The 23,063-nt window shown below is 32.8% G+C and overlaps 1 protein-coding gene across 1 annotated transcript in view; it reads right to left on the bottom strand.

The window, feature by feature from the left end:
- The window catches only part of DENND1B (DENN domain containing 1B), a 378,678-nt gene that overhangs the window by 104,218 nt on the left and 251,397 nt on the right, over positions 1 to 23,063 (bottom strand). Inside the window, 2 exon segments of the mRNA XM_020971720.2 lie at positions 1,750 to 1,795; positions 11,624 to 11,724. Coding sequence (XP_020827379.1) covers positions 1,750 to 1,795; positions 11,624 to 11,724 — 147 coding nt within the window.

Here is a 23,063-nt window from a genome sequence, read left to right as displayed (position 1 = left end):
AATGAGATAACATGTATAAAACACTTTATACAACTTAAGTATGTGTATGTAGAGACACACATACAAATACATGTTGTATGTATGTATATATACAGGCAGTTAGGTGGCCCAGTGAGTAGAATGCTAGGCCTGGAGTCAGGAAGACTCATCTTCGTGAGTTCAAATCTGGCCTCAGACATGAGCTGTATGACTGTGGCCAAGTCACTTAACTCTATTTGCCTCCGTTTCATCATCTTTTAAAATGAGCTGGATAAAGTAATGGCAAAGTACTCCAGTAACTCTGCCAAGAAAACCCCAAATGGGGTCACACAATTGGTCATAACTGAATAATAAAAATATATACATACGTATTCCAGCTCTTATTAAGATAATATCTATTAAAAATAAATTTCTAAATTATAACATACATTTCAGGCCTTGCATTATATCCCAAATGGAAAAAAAAATAACAAAAAGACCTACATTGCACAAGAACTGAGCTAGCAGCAAATTTCACAAGCCAGGCCTTCTACTGCAAAAACTGCCAAATGAAACTATGGAATAAGCAAGAAGAATTTCTGGATTCATCTAAATTGAGTAACGGGATGTATAAGCAGAGAATATGAAGCTAAAAGTAAACTGAAATTACAATAGGTTAAATTAATTTTTAAAGTTGAATAGAACTGTGCAAATAGGCCATTTGGAGAAGGATTTGATTTGCAAGGTATTATTTTTTATAACACTTGATGACCTCCATGGGATATATCTTAGGTTCTGGAATCACAAACAGAATAAAAGAACATAGAGATAAAGTTCTCTCTTCCCTCCCTCCCTTACGATGCTAATCTTGAAAGAAGTCACTTTAAGTCTCAGAGATAAAGTCGTATGTTTCACTACCTAGTTGACTCAAATTGTCAGTTGTCAATTGTACCTTCTTTGTGTTAAGAAATATGATACAGAATTATAAACCCTCTCCTACTCCCAAAATGCTTCACATTAAGACAATAGGAAAAGTCATGACATTTAAATAACAAGGTTGTATAATAAAACAATAGAGCAGCTAGGTGGCACAGGGGATAGAGTGCCAGGCCTGCAGTTAGGAAGACTCATCTTTCTAAGTTCAAATTTCCTCTCAGATCCTTACTAGCTGTGTGACCCTAGGCAAATCACCTAACCTTGTTTGCCCCAGTTTCTTCATCTATAAAATGAGCTGGAGAAGAAAATGGCAAACCATTCCAGCCAAGAACACCCTAAATGGGGTCACAAAGAGTTGGACATGACTGAAAAACAACTGAACAACAACATAATAAAACAAAATATAATAAAATGCATATTGAAAAAGTAAACTTCTAAAAAGCATTACATTACAGGGCACAAAGTAAGAAATGTATTGAATATGCTATTAAGGCATAGGTCTGCGTGTGTCTTACTTGGGAAAATCAATTCAAAAATAAGTTATAAAAGATATCAAGTCATTTTTAAGAAACAATATAAACATAAAAATTACTTTATTAAAGATGAAAAATTTTAAATTTCAAATCATAACTTTTATACAGGATATTTTAATATTTATGTGCTTCATATCTTGAAAAATAGTCACTGTCATTATGTTAAATATCTTAGTACTTGAACAACATCACAAAAATTCCTATGCAAACACTCCAAATACAGGAGCTGAAATTATTTCAAAACTAAATGATTTTTTTCAAGAAAATAAATCATTATGACTATGATTTCAGGATGTAGTTTAAGTCTGAAAAAAATACTTACCTCTATGAGGCTGGAGTGAACTCCAATCAGGTATGGCATTGGGGCACTAAATTGAAATATACACATATATACTATATTAAAACTCAAACTATAGTATAAGTAAACTAAGAAACTGTAGAAACATTTATTAAAATGTCCTTTTATGTTTCACATACACTCAAAATCATCTTAAAATGTCAATAAAACAAAGTCAAGCTCTATTAACTAAAATTCATTAAACCAAGGTTTTTAGGAAACACATGAAGGAAGAGCAAGCATTCCATTGTGAACATTACATTTTTAAAAACTGAAAATTTTACCTGAAAATATCATCACTGGGCTATAACTTGAGTTGAATTATTTTCTATAAAATGTCCATTATCATAGCCTAAGAATATTTTTCTGTACAATGCACATTATCATAGCCCAATTAACTGACAATTAAAATTTTCTTTTTTTTACTGTATTTTCTATTAAATTTAATTCTAATTCCATAGATATGACTGTATCTTTAAAACATGCATATTTCTCTTCCCACCACTTCCCCTGAAGTACTTTGTAAACTAGAAAGTTCTACACAAATGTAAAGTATGATTAATAAGTGTTTACTCTTATTAATGATGGTGTGGGTACATTATGACCTGCCCTGATAGAGGAAGTTATCTGCTCCAATAAGATACAGAACCACTGTCTTATTTTAATTGTTACCATCGCTTCCTATCTGTTGTCATTTTTTCATCCATGCTACTATAGTATCTCTCTTCCTTCTAACTTTTAAATTATTTTCTCTCAGGTTTTCTTTTGATATCAATGTCATTTTGGGGGTGAAAAATTATTTAGCTATTTTTAAAAATGCTTGAAATAATCATGCTAGTGGGTATGAGCTTAGTCTTAAATTAAATATAAAGCACCAATATTTAATATCAAGTACAAATATGAAACTTTCCCCCAGGTATTAATAATCAATTTATTAATTAAGATGGCCAATAATCAATAAATTGATGGTCATTGGTTTCTCTCTATAACCAAAAATGCCAAGGGAGACTCTGAAACACTTTAAATTGGGTGTGTTCCTTTTGATAAGGAACTCCCCTGACAATTGAAACTTGATCCTGATTGTTGAACATTTAATGAGGAGGTGAGCTAGGAAATCTTCAGTTCCTTCCACTGAGAAAGTGGCTTGATCATGAGACCCAGAAGCCTCAAGTCATCTGGGCAGGGGAAGCCACTCTGGCTAAGTTTTCTTCTTCATGAGCTTAATTAAGATTGCCCTAAACTCTAATAGAGAGGCTCAAAGACAAAAATGAATCTTTTAACTTTACATTTTAAAAACAATACCTTATACACACTATATAGTATGCTTATTTGAGAATGGATAGGTTTTTACACATGGACTGTAACAAATGCAAAGAATTCTTATTTACAAAGTAATTATTGACAAGTATATTTCAAAGAATTCTTAAATAATGTTTAGTGTAAACCTTCATTCAAAATGGGGTGGGGGAGTGAAGTTTTCCTTTTCTCAAACAATTTACAGAATCATTCCTAAAATAATTTTCATTGTTAAAATATAGTAGCTTTCCAAACTCTATCAAGCCTGTTTTCTGCAGATCTTTACCCCATGTTGCAACTGCTAGAACCTTTTTTTCTTAGATTATTTTCCAACTACTCAGTATGTGTCTTGTACATATCTACTATTTGTAAGTTGTCTCTCCCATTTGAACCTTATGAGGGCAAGGACTGTTTTTTGCCTTTCCTTATATTCCCTGTGCTTAGCATGGTACCCATCACATTACTAAGCTCTTAATAGATGCTTGTTGACCAAGCAATCTAAAGAAAACAAGCTTTGGGAAAGTGAACTCAACCCTCTAACCCATGTGTTAGAGTCAACAAAATTGGAAATTTTTAATACTGAATAAATCTCTAAATTGTCTTGACCTAGCTTATCTTTGCTTTTTCCCTTTAATTTTCATGAAAAAGATCATTTGGCACAGATAAGTGTCGAGGATGTTTTCCTTGGTTAAAATATACCCCTGAAAGTTGAGGGCTTCTTCTTCACAGAAACAGGGGACCAAGGGTGTAGAATGCCATATATAATGTTAAATATTTTCAACATGTTATTTTCTAGAAGTTTCCCTTCCCTCTTTTTTAAGTCTCTGTTATAAGGGATTGCTTTGCTGGCAGGGAAAAAGAAAGGGATAGATTGAGAAGTGAAAATGATAAAAAATAAATTATCTTACAATTTTCAAAAAAAATGAAAGCAAACTGAAGAACTCCATGTTGTCATTGACATTCTTGACAGTGCCCTATATGGAATACTCTGAATCCAGCAGGGAATAATATGTATGAATATGTATCAATCTTCTTTTGCTTTAAATAAAAATAACTGGTAATCTTTCTAGCCTTAGTTCTCAAATTAATATTGTATCTGGAATTATACAGGAAAGGGGATAAGGTATAAAAGATGAGCATTTTTCACTTTCTGGGACCACATTTAGACAATTTCCACAAAGTAAGATAGACAAAATTCCATGATCTTCAGTGACTCAGGACACTGCTACTTCCTCCTCACTGCTTAGAAAAAATATGAAGATGAAAAATATACATTACCCTACATATCACCATGAAAGTGCCTAATTTCCCTGTGAGATGGAAAACCTCACCAAACAAATACTGTCAATATTATTATAATACTTTCTGTGCATTTTGTCTAAATATCTTTCATATCCTTCTAGGAGAATGTAATCTCCTGAGGGCAGAGACTGTTTTGTCTTCATCTTTTTATCCCAGGTGTCTAGGCGTACTGTTATAAACACCTAATGAATGTTGAGTTGAATCTGCTGACACAGGAAACTCTCATTGTCCAATTTAAGAGGGATGAAACATCACTGAAAACTGAAATGAGCTGACAAAAAATTAATCAATAATAATAATAACAATGTAACATTTAATTAACTCTAATATTAGTTTTAGACAGCTAGGTGGCACAGTGGATAGAGTGTCAGGTCTGGAGTCAAAAAAGACTCATTTCCTGAGTTCGAATCTGGCCTCAGACACTTACTAGCTGTGTAACCCTGGGCAAATCATTTAACCCTGTTTGCCTCAGTTCTTCATCTGTAAAATAAGCTGGAGAAGGAAATGGTAAGCCACTCTAGTTTCTTTGTCAAAAAATCCCAAATGGGGTCACAAAGAATTGGACATGACTGAACAATGACTAAGTGACAAATGTCAGTTTATAAAGTGCTTTCTGCACACAAACCCTATGAATATAACAGCATAAAAAACAATATTAAGCACCTTCTATGCCAAGGACTATGCTAAATATTAGGGATATAATGCAAGAGTCACTATCAACCATGAAAGACTTTTTATCCTACAAATAGCATCATTTCCATATTACATATGACAATCTTGGGCTTAGGTCAAATGACTTGCCCAAAGTCATGAAGACTAGGCAATATCAGGACTCAGAAACATTGTAAGCACATATAAGCACATTGACTATAAGCACAGTGATTTTTTTTCATTATGGCCTCCGAGGTTGAAGAAATGTTAAAAATATAATATTTGTATATATACTCTCTTAATTACTTAGTGATTTCAAATGCAATAAGCAGAAACATTGCAGGTTAAATATCCAAATAATATGCCATGTAAGGAGCTCTAAAACTCTACAATTCTGGTTCTAGCAACTAGTAACTAAAAACCATCGATACTAATAGTCTAATCCCATTACCCTTGTGGAAATTCAAATGGCTTAATTTTATATAAATTATACAGTAATGGAAAGAAAACTAGTCACAGAGCCAAAAGGTCTGGGTTCAAGCCCCTGTTCCAGTTTTTAGTGACCCTGGGAAGTTATTTAACTTCTGAGTCTCAATTTTTTCATCACTAAAATACAGATTGGTAACATGCATACTACTCAAGTCATAGAATTGTTGTGAGACAATGCATGTCAAAACACTTTGTGAATTGTAAAACACTACATAAATGAGGTTTCTCATGCAAGTGCCAGTGTAGGAATATATTCACTTCCTCTTATAGCATTCAGCCTAGTGATGCCCGCAGTACAGAAATACTACTCATTTATTAGCTTTGTTTTGCAAGTCACATATCCTATTGACATCTTTGAGATATAAACAACTACAACTGGATTTTATAACGTATTTATCCCTGGTTGCACTGTCCAGTCCAATAAATATTAAGTGCCTATTATTGAGGTACATTAATAAAAAGAAAGACAATATTACTTAGCAAAATTTTTATTTTAAGAAACTGAACTTCATTAGAAACAAATATGTTTCTTTTGAAAGTATTAACAATAAAGGCTGAGGGATTGGCTAATTAAAAAAAAATCTACAGAGACCTCCCGAATAGGTCATAAGCCCTGAAAACTAAACCTGGTAAAGGAAAATATCATGAAAACATCAATAATAATATTACTGGGTGCCTCTACATGTTTTTTCTCACTAATTTCTCACAAAATTCAAAACATATGCATATTAGTACTATAACCATAATTAATCTAGAGCATCATTTTCTGAAATAATTACCATGTTTTGCAGAACATAAAGTTAATTGAAAAATAATTATTTCTTTCTCATGAAGAGGATTGTGTACCTCCTAATGTGAAATTGACTAAATCACATAAAAAGTAATTTTGCAACCCTAACTGGAATTTCCTAATTAGATTATAGTGTTAATAAGTCAGAAGGATATCCTTGGTAAAACAGATGCCTTATCATCAATATGCAAAACTGTCCTGCACTTTTCTTTCAATGAAGTTATTTGCCAAGATTGGATACAGAAGGCATTATGTGACTGCTTTTACAGGTTTTTTGGTAGCAATTAATCTTTATTCAAATATAATTACTATGTGAACAGCAAAATTGGGTGATGGGTATATTTCATTTTTAAGGAAGATGGATTCTTACAAGCAGACCACCCAGGTAGAATACAATCCCGTTAACAGTCTATTTTTTGGTGTGATTTATAACATAATTTATATATTTCTTTAAACACTATGCTCTGAATAATAGAGACTAGTTTATCTTCCTGCAGATGGAGAGCAACCAGTTGGATGGCCATAGTATAGTCCAAACAGAATCATGTGGAGAATAGAATAGAAAACTATTATCTCTTCAAGAATAAGAAGTTGAGATATATGGTCACTTTTCTAATTTCCTAGAATCACATCACCTCAGAAAAGGAGGTAGCCTTTGGTAAGGCAAAAGTGTCTAGAAAATATCTCAAACCATTCAGTAGTTTACAATACTGTCATCCTAAAAGAATTTGTCTTTGGAAGAAGGGTGCTGGTTGTATTGCTCCTACACCTGTAGGGCAAACAATTTTGTCCTGATACACTAAGGAGATGGCTACTAGGAATAGCCTAAAGTTGGCACCACGATTTTATATGCTAATACCTCAGAGGTCTGAGGAAAAGATCTTATTACTTAGGAGTATAATTCTCCTAATTGCAGGAGGGTTCTGACCAAATTAGTATAATCAGAAAGAATACTTATGCTGCTACAATGAACTTTTTTAGTGTTGTAACAGGAAACTACAAATAAGAGAAACTTAGGCAATAAAGTTCTGAGCAGGGTTGATTTATTAGCAAAGGCAGCAATTGCCAATAAATGGGGTCCAAGACTCCTCAGTAACCAAGCACATATCTGATAGTCAAGACAGTTCTTTTATAGTCACAGACAGAAACTCAAAAATAGTGACACCAACCTGGTGTAACAGAAGTGTATCTCACCTCTGATTGGCCCATGCCAAGGTTACTAACCACAAGTTACATCAGTTTATCACAAGGCAGACTAACATCATCTGGAAAATCCAGCAATTGAAAATTTCTTCGAAAGAAAAGGGACCTGGCCATTTATATGTTACTGATTTTTGATAGATTGAAATTTTGTGGTTAGAAAGTCTCCTGAGAGAAGAGAAAACAATGGGTGGAGGGTTGCCTGTGTCACAAGCAGGGAATTAACAGCTGTAGGCTTAAGGAGTTCTGAAGGAATTCAAGTTCATATACTAAGAGATAGATATAGATATAGCTATATAGATATATAAAACAGCTCAATCCTTAATATATAGTAAATTAAGGCTTAATGAAATAATATAAAATGAATATTAATTTTCAATTTTATATTTGTGAGTTTCTGAAATGGGTATATGAAAAACAATTTTCATGTCCTCAAGAGGAGTAGGTCATGGATATATAATATATGTGTGGTATAAAAGGGTCCTTCCCTCTTTATTTGCTTCAATAAAGCACAAACATACTCAAGAGTAAAAAAAAGAGAAAGAATTAGGCTTTACTCAAGAAATTTTTTAATAAATCAATAAGCATTTATTAAGTATCTATTATGTGTCATGAACACTGTTCATCTAAAAAAAATCAAAGAATATATCTGAAAATACATTTTCACTTAATCTTCACAATCACACTGTGAAGTAGGTGCAAGTAGTATGCCTCCATGACCCTACTTTACTAATTAGGAAACTCTGCCTCAGAGAGGTTAACCTACCTATGGTTATGAGGCCTAATTTGGCCTATGTCTCTCCTGACTCCAAGTTTAGCACTTTTTCTCTGTAGCACACTACCTCTATCTACCTTCCTATAAAAAGAAGTAAGCCAAGAACATTGAGCCTCACTCTCAGGTGAGCTGGTCACAAGGAGGGAAGACATGCACATTTTGTGCACCAGCACAAAGGCACACACACACAGAGTTGGATACATAAATATATTTCTTCTCCAAGGGAAATAAGAGGGAAAGGGGAAAAGAGGGGAATGGAGAATTAGAGGGAGATTAAGGGAGAGATGAGTCATAAGCAAAACAAACTTTAAGGATGTAACAATACACACAAAATAAAAATATATTTATAGTTGTTTTTGAGGTGACAAAGAATGGGAATCTGAGGGGTGCCCAGAAACTGGGAAATAGATGACCAAGTCATGGTACATAAATGAGATGGAACACTATTGTTCTGAATTCTTAAGAGTCATGACCCACTAGGATTCCAGAGGACACATGATGGAACATGCCATCTACCTCCTGATAGACGGGAAGGACTCAGAGTGCAGAATGAGAAAAATTTTTTGAACATGGAGAAATTTATTTGATTGACTGTATATATTTGTAATATATTTTGTGTTTCTTGTGTTCACAATTTGAGGGGTAAGAAAGAAGTTGAAAAGACAGATCTTGCTGACTAATACAAAGCAAAAAACTAAGCCAAAATCTTAGACAGCCTAGAGCATGGACTGCTATCAAGGCTATATTTGGGTTCAATGATACCTCAAGGTTCATTGACTGCTCTAAGCCCCCAACTAGGGAGGCCATCTGGCATGAAGTCAGTGCTTAAAGTGATTCTACTAAGCAGCTAGGTGCTGCAGTATATAGAGCCCCAGACCTGAAGTCAGGAAGATCTTAGTTCAAATTAGACTTTAGACACTTACTAGCTGTCTGACCCTGGGCAAGTCACTTAACCCCTCTGTCCTGGTTTCCTCATCTGTAAAATGGGAATAATACTAGCACTTACCTCCCAGGGGTTTTGTGAGAATTAAACAAGATAATAATTGCAAAGTGCTTAACATGGTATCTGGCACACAGTAAGTGCTATATAAATGTTAGCTATCATCATCATCATCATCATTATCACCATCATCATTCTAGGAGACTTCAAGTAAAAAGGTATGGAATGGTAGTAAGATTCAAAGGTTGGTAATACATCTAATGCTACCTTTCTTGGTCATCAGTGGCAGGAAAACTCATGCTACTAAAAACTGAACTTAAAATAATCAATTATGACAGGAAAGGGTAGTAGCACTAGAAAAGACAAAGAACCCTCAGATTTTCTTTATTTAGAGGAAGGCTGTCAGTAGAAATGGTTTTTTGTACTTTAATTTAGAAATTCTCTAAGTTTGTAACTGTTCAGTGAATTGTCTAAATCAGAGAATTATTATATTACCTCTTAAGAGTTTACAGCATTTATGTAGAACATTTAATGTGATACTGAGGTTAGCTGTTGGTATCTACTGCTCTAAGTATTAAGGTATGTTCATGTATTAGAGTTATGTTCTTGGAGGTATGTTTTTAGGAAACTACACTATGTAAAAAAGGCTTTTTTAAAAGTTGAATATTTAAATAAAGCCCAATTAAATAGTTACTAAACATCTATTAAATGCAAGTCTCTTTGAGTAACAAAAATATTTTATAAAGGTAAATTCTTTATGACAAAAAAGACTTTTATACTCTTGCAGGTGTGAAGTTAGTTTACAAAATAATGAGAAGAGCTCTATGTTAAAAGTTAAAAGAAGGCTGTTTCTAGACCTGGCTTTACTGCTAATTAGCTACTTGACTATTCACAAAGTTGTTAACCTGTGACACAGTGGTCAATTGCTAACTCTAAGAAATGCCCTGCCAACTGCCTCTATTTTTCCCACTGATGAAAAAAATCAGTACAGCATTGGTAGGTCATTGGCACCATTACAGAGTGCTGTACCTCCATGTACTCATGGAGGTACAGCTGCGGAAAGCTTCTGCTCAAACCTCTTAACCTTGGTTTGGCTGCAGTATTTTGATAACAAAGTATTTCTCCCAAATGTTATGCCACAAGACACATCTATTTCCTTTGAGAATAACTATTTATACAACTAATCAGAGAAGTTAATTCGACAGAAAAATCATCCAACACCATGTAAGAAGATTAAATCATTTTAAGTATCTTTTTTATAAAGATAAAAGTCTTAAGATCAAAAATGAAGTCTCTGCCCTTACTTTTTAAACGATTTTTATAACCAATAAACATGATTTTAGCAGGTTAAAGAGCAAATTGTAAATTTCTTTTGTTTGTTTTAAAAGATAGCTTAAAAATCAACTACCAGACTGCTTTGGTACAGGTACTCCATAGGTACAGATTTAAGATGTACCTATGAAAAGTAAGGATGTTATGAAGATAATATTCAGTCTTATAGTCTTACACTAAGGGTGAAGGCTGTAAAAGAACATGTGGTCAAAATAGTCCTGAAATAACTCCTATAATTCTAGGCAATCTCCAGGTATTTCAAAATTGAACAAGGGCCCTAAGAACTTGAACAAACATTTTAGCCTTTATGGGTCTCAGTTTCCTCAATAAAAAATGAAGAGGTTAGGCTAGAATCCCTCAAGGGTCCCAACCAATTCTAAAACTTAGGATCCAATGCACAATTCCCTAGACCATCCTCTTTTTACCCTTCCAACTCACAACACATATTTAAGAGACCATGGTCTGGAAGCTAACTCTAATTGGGAATAATCTTTTCTACTACATCTTCAGGACTGACTGTAGGATTGAATGTTATGCCCATATAATTACTGTCTTTCGTTTGTTGTCACTGTGTGGTTTGTCCTTAATTCTCTAAGAGGACCATCACATCAGGAAAATGATACCATGACTTGCAAGTGCACTGGATTTAAGTGATGGAGGGCTGTGCAAAGTCAACAGCCTCACTGTCTTCTCTGGAACCATCTGGATCCAGTGGGCATATATAGACCAGGACAACTGGAGATGGCCCAGCCTTCCACTGGTATCCAACAGCCTGAACTGGTTATTCTAGGTCCACTGTGAAACACAGGCTAGGCCTAAATCCTCCCTGTCTCCTTTGATGGGTGGGCAGTGGAAACAGTAACTATGTACTGGTAGGGAAATATTATTTTATATATGTTACCATAAAATTAAATGTCTAAGCCCTCTTTTTCCTAAGTATAAATCATTAATAAACCTCTTGTAAACACAATACATAGGAATGCATACTCTACAAATGTCTGAGACACTCAAAAATATAAAACAAGAGAGTTGCAGGCTTTTACATAGCACAAGATATATAGATATATTATATCACCTAACTTACCAGCAGTAGTCCAGCAGATGTGGCGGAAGCACTGGGATATAGATATGTTGCCAGTACATTGGATATAACAGCGCAGCTGATCCATGAAGGCAGGCAGTTAACTAAAATTTTTTTAAAAGGATGATAATGAATAACTTTTTTAAAAATCAAAATGTCAAGTTCAAAGTTTTCTATGAATGCTAACACTCATAAAACTAAGTATAATAAATATAAAGCAATGTTCAATATTAGTTAACTTTATGAAGAAAATTAAATGATCATATTTACCATCACAAATCTAATGGCAATATGTATTTTGGACACACCTCTTTATACAATACAGAGATAATCAGTTTTCTAGTAAATCTTGGACAGCTTTATCCACTTAAAATATATAACCAAGGGCAAAATTTTCAATGACAAGTAAACATAAAATTAATATTCGGATGAGTATCTTAGTAAAAATCACACACAAAAAAATAAAATGTGTGCATCACAGTTTGCTCATCACTCAGATTAATATTGTGCGATTAAATATGGAAAAGAAGAAGGTCTGAAAGCTCCTGAGGGATATCATTAGGGCAAATTGCCAAAGAATGAAACATGAGCCAGTCAGGAGAATCTGGAAGCTGCAATAATACCAAGGGACTTGATTGTTCGACAGTTGGAGCTTCAGTAATGTGTGAACTGCAGGTTATGGTATCAAGAGACTCTGTTCACTGACACAGAGAATGTCACTATTGACCAATGAACTGCCCAAGCTTGACAGCTATACTACAGGAAGCCAAGTATATCATAACTTCATATTTAAACTGCTCATTCCAGACTAACATTTTGTATTCTATTTTTATGTTAAAACAGCTGCAATTGTATTGTTTCTTCTTTAAAGGTAAATTGAATTTTAATTATTATTTTCTTGTGTAGCAAGCCATTAATTGTTTTTGAATGCTTAACAAAAGAATATCTCCTCCTTATCCCACAATCAGCCTATCATTACACTTCTGTCAAAAATTGCTTTAATTTTCATTGTATAAGAGTTTTATCTACTTATATATAAGATCACTATTTTCAAGTATGTCATGAAATGATTAAATCAGTAATTCCTAATCATTTACTTGTGCTAGGTTTGGGATTTCAAGCCAACTGATTAAACTATTTTATTTCTGTGAAATGAAGCATGAAATTTTATAAAGTATTACCTACACCTATTCTGGAAATTCAATTAATTAAAATCTGTTATTTTAGAATAGAAATGTCATCACTACAAAGAGGTCAATAAAGTTTAATACATCAAAATTTAAAACTACCTTACACACACAAAGAAATCAGAATTATTACTAATATTTTAGGTTCAAGTATAAAATATTTAGTGGATTGTTTATTAAATAAACATATGGGAAGAAATTTTTTTTTATCATTTAGCTCAGCATTTATCTAGACTTGATTTTGAATTTTTTTTTACATCTGAAACGATGCATTTTTATTTTAATTTCATTTGCCGATAATACCATTAATGCTTTTTATATTTCTGCCACAGCAGTTGGAAGCTTTAGCATTTTAATCTATCATATATCTTTATTAAGTATTCTCTTTAAAATACCATTATAATTAGAGAAAGCACCACTAGGAGGCATTCAAATACTTGTGTGTGACTATTACAGATCATGAAATTATTTATGTTCTCTCCACTTGAAGTAGAGAAAAGTCAGAGGATTAGCTGTGATTCTAGACTTCTATTTCTGATTCACTGCATCAAATTCACATACTCCTTAAGTTAGCTCTCAGGTTTTAAATTAAAGCATCTCTAAAAGCTAAATTAATGCTTTCTGTTCTATAGATTATCTTGCCCAATCACTATACTGAGTTGCTATTCTGAAAGGATTAGTATAACTTCCAAAGGCCCCTACCTTTCCTAATTTTTCCAAATAAGTAAACTGTTACAAAGAGGTAATGTATAAAAATCATAGTTAATAGGAAAAAGCTCAGTCTTCTCATCTGCACTAATTTCCTACTCTTAGTGAAAAATGAATATTTGCTAAGCATTCTAGTAAAGTACTTGCCACTATATTAAACATTATCCAGACATTGTCACTATCCTCCTACCTTTATATTTTAAAGGAAGATAATACCTATGTTAGTCATTAATTCCAAACCATGTATTTGATGATTTTCACTCTGATATCTAATAAAGATGTGTAAATTAATGGCCATAACTGGAGTTACACTGACATTGCTAACATTAGCACAGAATTATCCCCATTCATTAAACACAAACCATAAAATATAGCTTCACGCCTTCATTCATCATATCCTACTATTGCTTTACCCAGCATAAGTATGGCTAAGGACCAAGAAAATTATTCTATTAAAATTATCTAGCTGAATGCTTGGCAAAATAAGAGCATATACTAACAAAGATGTTAATTCTCACACATCCACCTAAATAACTGCCAAACCCAATTGTTTTGTGATGAGACTCTATGAATGTCTAAGAAAAAAAATTATTATAGCAAATATCTTGTCAGAAGAAGTAGGAAGAAGGCTTATAAATAATTTGAAATAATAGTTAAAGGAAAGTCATAAATTAATTTGGATATTACCCTTGTAATGAAAACAACAAAGCATGTTTCAAGTATTAATTTAACTGCTCACTAGGGATTTTTCTGATTTTAGGAAACTAGGACATATAAATTATTCTCAAGCGGATTTCAAAATTCTATCTTGAAAATTCACCCTCAAGTACTCTCTAAACATGTCAAATATTTACTACCAGTTTGCTTAGGAATCTGAAATTACTTTATAGAAGTTACACATCCATTAAGAAGGCTCTCAGTACTCAGCATTTTGCATACAAGTCTCCTTTCTTCTGGTTTATATTCATAGCCATTTACCAAGTATTTCTGGTAAATTAATGCAAATGGGAAAACAGCTGTGCATATTTTAGAACTATAGTATGTAATACTAAGGCATTTCACAATTTACATGTGTAAATTGTAATGATTATTTTATAATTGGATTGTTTTGCAAATAACACTTAATGAAATTTTAAAATCATATAAATGTGAATTATAGCATTAATATAGTATAGACCATATAAATGAGTTGGACAAAAAACAACAAAAGTTGAGTCCTGAACTAAATATGATAAAAGTAGGATGAAATGCCTTTAGATAATTGCAAAGCTTTTACTGATCCCCAAGCTGCCCCTGCAAACAAAGGCACATTTTTAATACCAACATCCTACCAGTGTTGCTGTACTAGAGACAGCAAAACAATCTCCAAAACTTAAAAATCAATAGCATATTGAAGGCAAGAGAGAGGTTCAATGTATAATCAATGAGAAACTCAAAGAAAAAAAAATAATAAAATACAACATCAAGGTAATGTATAATGGAAGAGAGGACAGACTGGTCACATGACAAGGGATGATAGGTGGACTACCAAAGTGATCATGGTATAGTGTCATCCTGATGTCAAGAGAAGGGGAAAAAAGTCTCCAGAATGTTGAGTGGATCAACTGTAATCAATTGGCCGTGATCTGTATTGTTGGAGGGAACTTCCATAGATACTATCAAGGGCTCTTTTGGGTTTTAATTCCACAAAAATCAAGGGAAAACTGATCACTTGAAATCTCCTCATCATGCAGAATGACTCAGCTTCCTGGATCCCTCAGATGCTCCTTCTCTCTGATTGGAGGACTCAAGGACAGAGTAATAAATTCCCAAACCCTGCCTTTATTAAAAGGTTCAGAACTTCCTAAGAAACTCTTCATTTCCCACTCTGCTTGGTTCTTTTTTTTTTTTAACATTTTTATTTAAAATTTTGAGTTCCAAATTTTATCCCTCCCTCACTATCTCCCCTCCTCCCTCAGAAAGCAAGCAATCAAATATAAGTTATACATGTGTAATTTCGTAAAACATGTCCATATTGGTCATTTTGTACAAGAAAACTCGAATAAAAGAAAAAAATGAAAAAAAGAAAGTGAAAAATAATAGCATGCTTTAGTCTCTATTCAATCAATATCAGACCTTTTTCTGGGGGCAGACAGTATGATTCACCTTTAATCCTTAGGATCTGCCTTGGATCATTGTATTCCAGATAACAGCTAAGTTCTTCACAATTCTTCATCAAACAATATTGGTGTTACTGTGTACATTATTCTCTGGCATCAGTTCATGTAAGTCTTTCCAGGTTTTTCTGAAATCATCCTGCTTGTCATTTCTTATATCTGCTTGGTTTTGACTCCATGAAAATTATGCCCCTGTGGTGGGGACTCCCTGGTTTCCCCTCACCCCTTTACAATTTCTTTTTTTGTATTATTTGCCCCCATTAGATTGCAGCTTTCTTGAGGGCAGGAACTCAGATTCTGTTTCTTATTTGCATGCAAAGCACTTAGCATAGTGCCTGGCCAATAGTAGGTGCTTAATAAATGTTTACTGAATTTAAAAAGAGATGATATAATATATCTGTGTGCATATTAGAATTAGTAAGAGAGTGTCAAATCATATACACTAACTCTAAACCAAGCCAATTTCACATAGCACCTACTCACACATAAAACACCAAATAAGTGCAAGCTTCTATTATTGTTGTTGCTATGATTATCCTTACTACCTATATTCTAAAGCTTTTTGGTACCAGCTGACAATGGATTGGGAGTGAGGAAGAACTGAACTGAGTTAAAATCCTGCCTCTCAGACATTTACTGTGTGACCCTGGACAAGTCACTTAACCTATCTACTTCAGTTTCCTCATCTACAAATGGTGATAGTAATAGCACCTACTTTTCAGGGTTGTTTTGAAGATAAAATGAGATAATTTACATAAAGTACTATACGAACCTTAAAGCATTATATAAACATAAACTATTATTGTTGTAGCTGTTGTTGTATTCCTGGTTAACACAGGCCTGGCACACAGTAGATGTATCACTGTTATTATCATCATCATTGTCAACAGTATTTATATGGCACTTCAAGATTTGCAAAGTGCTTTAAAATACTGACTTATTTTATCCTCATAACAACCCTGGGAGGTAAGTGCTGTTACTCTTTTTTGTTATACATGAGGAAATTAGCCCCAAAGTAATTAAGTCAGTTTTCTGAGACTACATACATAGTTTACAGCAAACTAAAAATTAAGTCTCCTGACTCAGTTCTGTATTCATTTCATGATAACTAACATGTTTTTTCATGAAACAAAATAGAAAATGTTCTTTTAGTATAAATGATAGGATATTAAGTAAAGAAGAACTAGAAAAAAGGAAACATTTGTAAAAGAATCAAGGATTAGATGATTTTGAAGTAGTTACTTGAAATCATTTCTAAAAAGGAATAAGTATAATGATATACAAAAGTGAGATAGGTTTGGGAAAATAAAGTCCTTTACTACCACAGGGAAATGGTTTATAAAAATGAACCCTTTCTATAAGTACATACCAGCCAGGAGGCATATTCAATAAGTGGGAAAATGCATGGGAAAAAAGTTGATTGTGAAGCAAAACTTTCTACAGGGACTACCTCTCCTAATGACTGCTATTATGAAAAAGGAGCTGGATGACTGTATGAAATAGAATTGTGTTGGAGGGAAAAGCAACCACAAGTTGGAAACAGAACCCGAGTCCTGACTTCCAAGACACATGGTGAACAATTGCATATGGTCTAATGAAGGAATTTTACTCTAATGGCAACTGATAAGAAGAGAACTTAGAATTCTAAAATGATTAGTATTCAAGGAATCTATCTCAAACAGCACTAATTCTAGAAGCTTAAAAACATGAGTCTTTATCACTAGATATGTGTATTAATGTCTTTAATGCTGAATAGAGAATGTTGTTATGACCAAAGGTAAATGAAACATCTTACTTTATGAACATGCTATTTCAATAGCACTAATGTTCTCACACAGAAAAAGATAAGTAATGGCCATTGTACAGCAAAATGAACTCTGAAAAGTTAGTTATACATTTTAGTCATATACACATCTCACAAGACTTTTACATGGCCCTACAATTTGCAGTTTCATTAGGATTCCCACAGAATAGACTTACAAAATAAAGATGTAAGTCTTCAAAATACTGAACAAATATTCTGCAAATTGTGGTCTAAATTTGTGTATGACTTTATGATAAAATTCAAACAATCCCTGTTTTCTAGGAAACAAAATCCAATGTATACTTTATAATGAAAAAGACTATGGGCATTACAGACAATGTTTTGAGCTAAAAAAAAGTGCCTCCATTTCATTTAAAGTAGAAAACTATATATCCTGAGTACCACAGAGTAATGTATCAGATTCTTCTATAATCAGCAGATGCTAATAAGCAACACTCACTATGAAAACACTACCAAAATATTAATCAGCATACACAGTAATGAGAGATTTCATATTTCCACCAATACTGCTAGTATAATTAATGCTACTCTTTAATATTACTAACCCCTTGCTAAACTGTATCATCACATAATCATGAAGAAATCCCACTGACTTCAATACGTGTGACAGCGCACATTTTTTGCCCTATAAGAATGTTATGTATGTCCAATTCAGTGATACATGGTTTACAATATTTATCCTGCACTTAACTAGTTCACTCTGCTAGCACTTTATCCAATACACAAATGAGAAATTTGAGCACTAAAAAAAAACTTGCAACTATAGAGAATAAACTGATGCAGATGGAAAAGTGATAAATAACCATCTGGTTTAAAAATAAACACTTAATTTACACTCATATTAAAGGATAGGAAGAATAACAACATAATAAGAAGAAAACTACAAAGTTACTGCATCGTTATTGCAAAATAATCCAAAATTTTAAAAGTATAACATTTTCAAAGCAGATTTAAGAAGCTATATTTTTGTAAATGAGAGTGAGTCAATATTTGGCTAACTTTCCTCACATGCATGCATGCATGTACATGTCTGTGTGTATCCCTTTAACATTATTCTCTGCCTCTCTCCATATACATATATGTACACACACATATTTAGAGACTAAAACTTTTTCCATTTTCTTGCTTGCCTTCACTGTACTAAATTGACAACTAGTACTTATTTACTTCATTCCTCCTTAAAAGTATTCAAATATGCAACCTTTCTTCAACTCTGCAACATTCTTTGGGTCAGGTTTTGTTACTATATTTTTTGTACTTGCTAAGTTTTCTAGTTCCTCCTGCATTCTCCCATATAACCAATTCTAAAATTTATTTCCCAAAACATTTCTTAGCTACAAATATCAAAAGATGCTTACTATTCTGTTAGTTTTTACTTTCAATGTCCATTATTTGGACTCTTCCTATATGTCAAATACACCTTATTCTGTCTTTACCATGCTATCTCCTTCCTTTCAAAAAAGAATAGAAAATCAATAAATTTAAATTTGAAATATCAGAAAGAAATACTTTTGTAGCAGAGGTTTTTGTCCTGGGGTTTACAGAAGCACAAAAGTTCTATGGATAAATTTCAAGCAGTCTATGAACTTAGAGGGGTTTTTTTTGTTAACTATATTTCAATATTAATTGGTTTCCTTTGAAATTCTATTTTATTTTATGCACTTAAAAACATTATTATGAGGAGATCACAGACTTTACCAAAATGCCAAAGGGGTCCAGGACAAGGAGAAAAAAAGTTAAGACCCTGTTATAACTAATGGTATTTTAAAATTTTACATAAATTTTAAAACTATCAGCAAAAGCAAATAAATATATATAAAATAAGGAACATTTTTTCCATAAAACCATTAGCATTTAACAAGGTAGAAACAAATAAGTTAATAAATAATGAAGAAAAAAATATTTGTTTATCAAAAATAATTATTTTTGTTCTCTGTATCCTTTTGGGTTTACTTGGAATTCTACTATCTTTCATTTTTTTTCCTTAATTTCTATTGAAATAGCTAGCATTTAAGGGTTTAGTCTCATCAAGTTGGAAAGCCCTTTATGATTTTAAAGTGTTCAAAGTGGAGTGGTTAGAACAAGACAGCAGAGGCTTCCACTAGCCCCAAGAAGTACATCAGCATCTCTCTATTGACTCTACACCCAACTGTAGGCTGCAGAGAAAAGCAAAGGAGATACAGAATCTCTGGACTAATGTTTCTAAGGTAACCCTTACATTTTGAGCTTCCTGAAGAGTTAAGTAGAGCATATATTAAAGGGATGAATTACATTCACATAACCACAGGCTGGTATGTCAACAGTGTCAGCAATAGTTATGTCCTTGACAACATATTCTGAGCCCTAAACTATTTTCTTAGGAGTAATGAAAATCCAACAGAGTAAACTAAGCAATGACTACTAATATAGTTATGTCTACTCCTTTCTTGTCTCTCTCTTCACCCCCAGAAAGAGATCTCCTCAAAGTAAGGCTCTGTCCTGTTCCATTTTGGTTTTCAGAACTATGATGTTCAACTGATCCCTCTTGTCTTCTCTCACAGGAAGGAGAAGACCCAGAAAATCCTGGGTCCAAATTCTATATTGACACTTAGTAGTTTTGTGACCTTAGATAAGTAAATTAATGCCAGTCAATTCTTTATTCAGCCTTACTCCAATTATTAGACACATAAGATGATACATGAAATACTTTGTACAACCATTTTGATATGATTTCATTTTGTGACAGCAATAGTCATGCACATGTGTTTCTATATTGACACTGTTTATTCAAAGCATCTGAGATTAATCAGATGAAACCAGATAGAACTGGCTTCCCAAATACTGGTTCATCTATTATCATTTTATGAATGTACATAAATGTTTAATTAATCATTTTTGTTGTGTTTTTAATTCTGCGATTTTTCAAGTTGAATATCATTCCAAGGAAACATGATAGCTGTAGCTCATAAAAAGCACACTTGAATGACTGTTACAGATATCACAGTGAAAGGTTAAGAGAAGAAGTAAACTTTCTTAAGTGGCCTGGAATTTGCCTACCCAAACCTCAGTGAAAATCTATGGCATATAATCAAGCTGGATTTGGACAAATGATTGTTAAAGGTATAGGCAATATCCAATGTAGTGAAGGCATGTTTTCACATTGAATTAAAGAATATGTGTCAAGATCTTATGAACCTAAGACATACTACATGTGAAATAAGCCATCACAGCAAAAGGAAAGCATATGGTATGCTTTTTTTAAGATGTAAAAATGTTGCAAGGTTTAGGGCATATCAATAAATTTAATTATTTTATTTTGTCCCAGTTAATTTATATGTTATAGTAGATTATATACCCCCTTTAGCTATACTCATCTCAACAAATTTTGTCTTCAAAGATTTCTTCAAACAGTTTGATTTACAAAATGTGCTTCCCTTCCATAGCTGTGGTAAATGTATGATTTCTTTTGAAAGTTAAAAAAAATTTTTTAAAGACCTATATATTTAGAACACTGAGTATTTAAGAGTTTATTTTAGCATGTGGTACAAGACATAGATGCAACCCTTTTTCTCCAATAAATTTAATCAGCTTTAAATATGTAATGATTTTATTACCCATTTTTTAAAGCATGGACTCATCAAAATGGTAACCTTACTAACCTCTCAACTGATTTTTAACTTTGTTTTTTTCAAATACAAACAATATTTGTAATTACTGCTTTGCGGTACATTTTTAAATAAAGTAGTGTTAGTTTTTCATCATTTTCTCCTTTTATAATTATTGAAATTCTTGTTCACTTATATATTCATTTCTATTTTGTTATAACATTGATTTTACAAAATAACTTGTGTATTTTTAAAATCCATCAGATTAGAAAATATTGACATTTTTAGTACATTTGCTCAAGGTAACTACAAGCATCAGAAAAATATCCATTCCCTTGGATATTCCTAGATTTCCATAAAAAAATTTATTTTGGAAACTGTCTTTGTACAGATCCTTTCATATTACTGGTAGGCTTTTGTTATTAGAAACAATTTTACTATTAATAATTTTGTTATTTAAAATAATTTTATTTTTTGCTTTTTTTGGTCTTGCTTATTACTTATGGATTAATAAGAATTCAGATGCGTTTTTGTTTCGTTATCTTATGTCCCACTAACATACTGAAGTCATTATTACCATTGTTAATTATTTTGATTAACTGTGTTAGATGTTCTAGGTATATGCTGCATACAAATAGCAAGACTTGAAAGAATGACCTTGTCCTGACAAGAAGTAACAGAGGTGATCATACCCTAAAAAGGCCTGACTTTTTTTAAAAATGGAATTTCTACTAGATCATTTTCATAAGTAGAACAATACTGATAATTTATGCCATATTTTGATTATTAATATTATATCTAAAAAATCAGATTTTTGTTCCCTTTCAAAGGTAGGATTTTATTTTTTCCCCATTTAATAGTATTTTTTTCCAATTACATGTAAAGATAGTTGTCAACATTCACTTTTACAGGATGTTGATTTCTAAATTTTTCTCTTTCCTCTCCCTTTCCACCTCCCTCCCTAAGACAGAAAGCAATCTGACATAGATAATATATGTACAATCATATTAAATATATTTCCACATTAGTCAGGTTGTAAAAGAAGAATTAGAACAAAAGGGAAAAACCATGAGCAAGAAAAAACAACAAAAAAAGTGAAAATAGTATGCATTCAGACTCCATAGTTCTTTCTCTGGATGTGGACAGTATTTTCCATCATAAGTCTTTTGGAATTGTCTTGGACTGCTGTATTGCTGAGAAGAGCTAAGTCTATCATAGCTGATTATTGCACAGTGTTGCCGTTACTATACATAATGCTCTCCTGGTTCTGCTCCCTTCACTCAGCATCAGTTCATGTAAGTATTTTCAGGTTTTTCTGAAATTCGCCATAATTTCTTTTCTTTTTCTATTGTTATTTATTTATTTATTTGCTTATTTGTTTATTTATTTATTCATTCATTCATTAGGCAATTTGAACTCAGGTCCTCCTCATCATTTCTTATATCATAATAGTATTCCATTACATTCACATACCACAACTTGTTCAGCCATTCCCCAGTTGATGGGCATCCCCTCAATTTCTAATTCTTAGCCACCACAAAAAGAGCTGCTATAAATATTTTTGTACATGTAGGTCCTTTTCCCATTTTTAGGATCTCTTTGAGATACAGATCTAATAGTGGTATTACTGGATCAAAGGGTGTATATACAGATTGCCTTTTTGGGCACAGTTCCAAATTGCTCTCCAGAATGGCTGGATCAGTTCAAAACTCCACCAACAATGCATTAGTGTTTCAATCTTCCTACGTCTTCTCCAATATATATCATTTTCCTTTTCAGTCATATTAGTCAATCCTAATAGGTGTGAGGTGGTAATTTGTATATCTGCAATCAATAGAACATTTTTTCATATGACTATAGACAGCTTTAATTTCTTCACCTGAAAACTATCTGTTCATATCCTTTGACCATTTATCAATTGGGGAATAACTTGCATTCTTATAAATTTGAGTCAGTTTTCTACATATTTTAGAAATAAAGGCC

Source organism: Phascolarctos cinereus, unplaced genomic scaffold, assembly GCF_003287225.1.
Source record: "Phascolarctos cinereus isolate Bilbo 61053 unplaced genomic scaffold, phaCin_HiC Scaffold_5;HRSCAF=322, whole genome shotgun sequence".
Taxonomy (NCBI): Eukaryota; Metazoa; Chordata; class Mammalia; order Diprotodontia; family Phascolarctidae; genus Phascolarctos; species Phascolarctos cinereus.
This window is presented reverse-complemented; position numbering and strand designations above follow the sequence as displayed.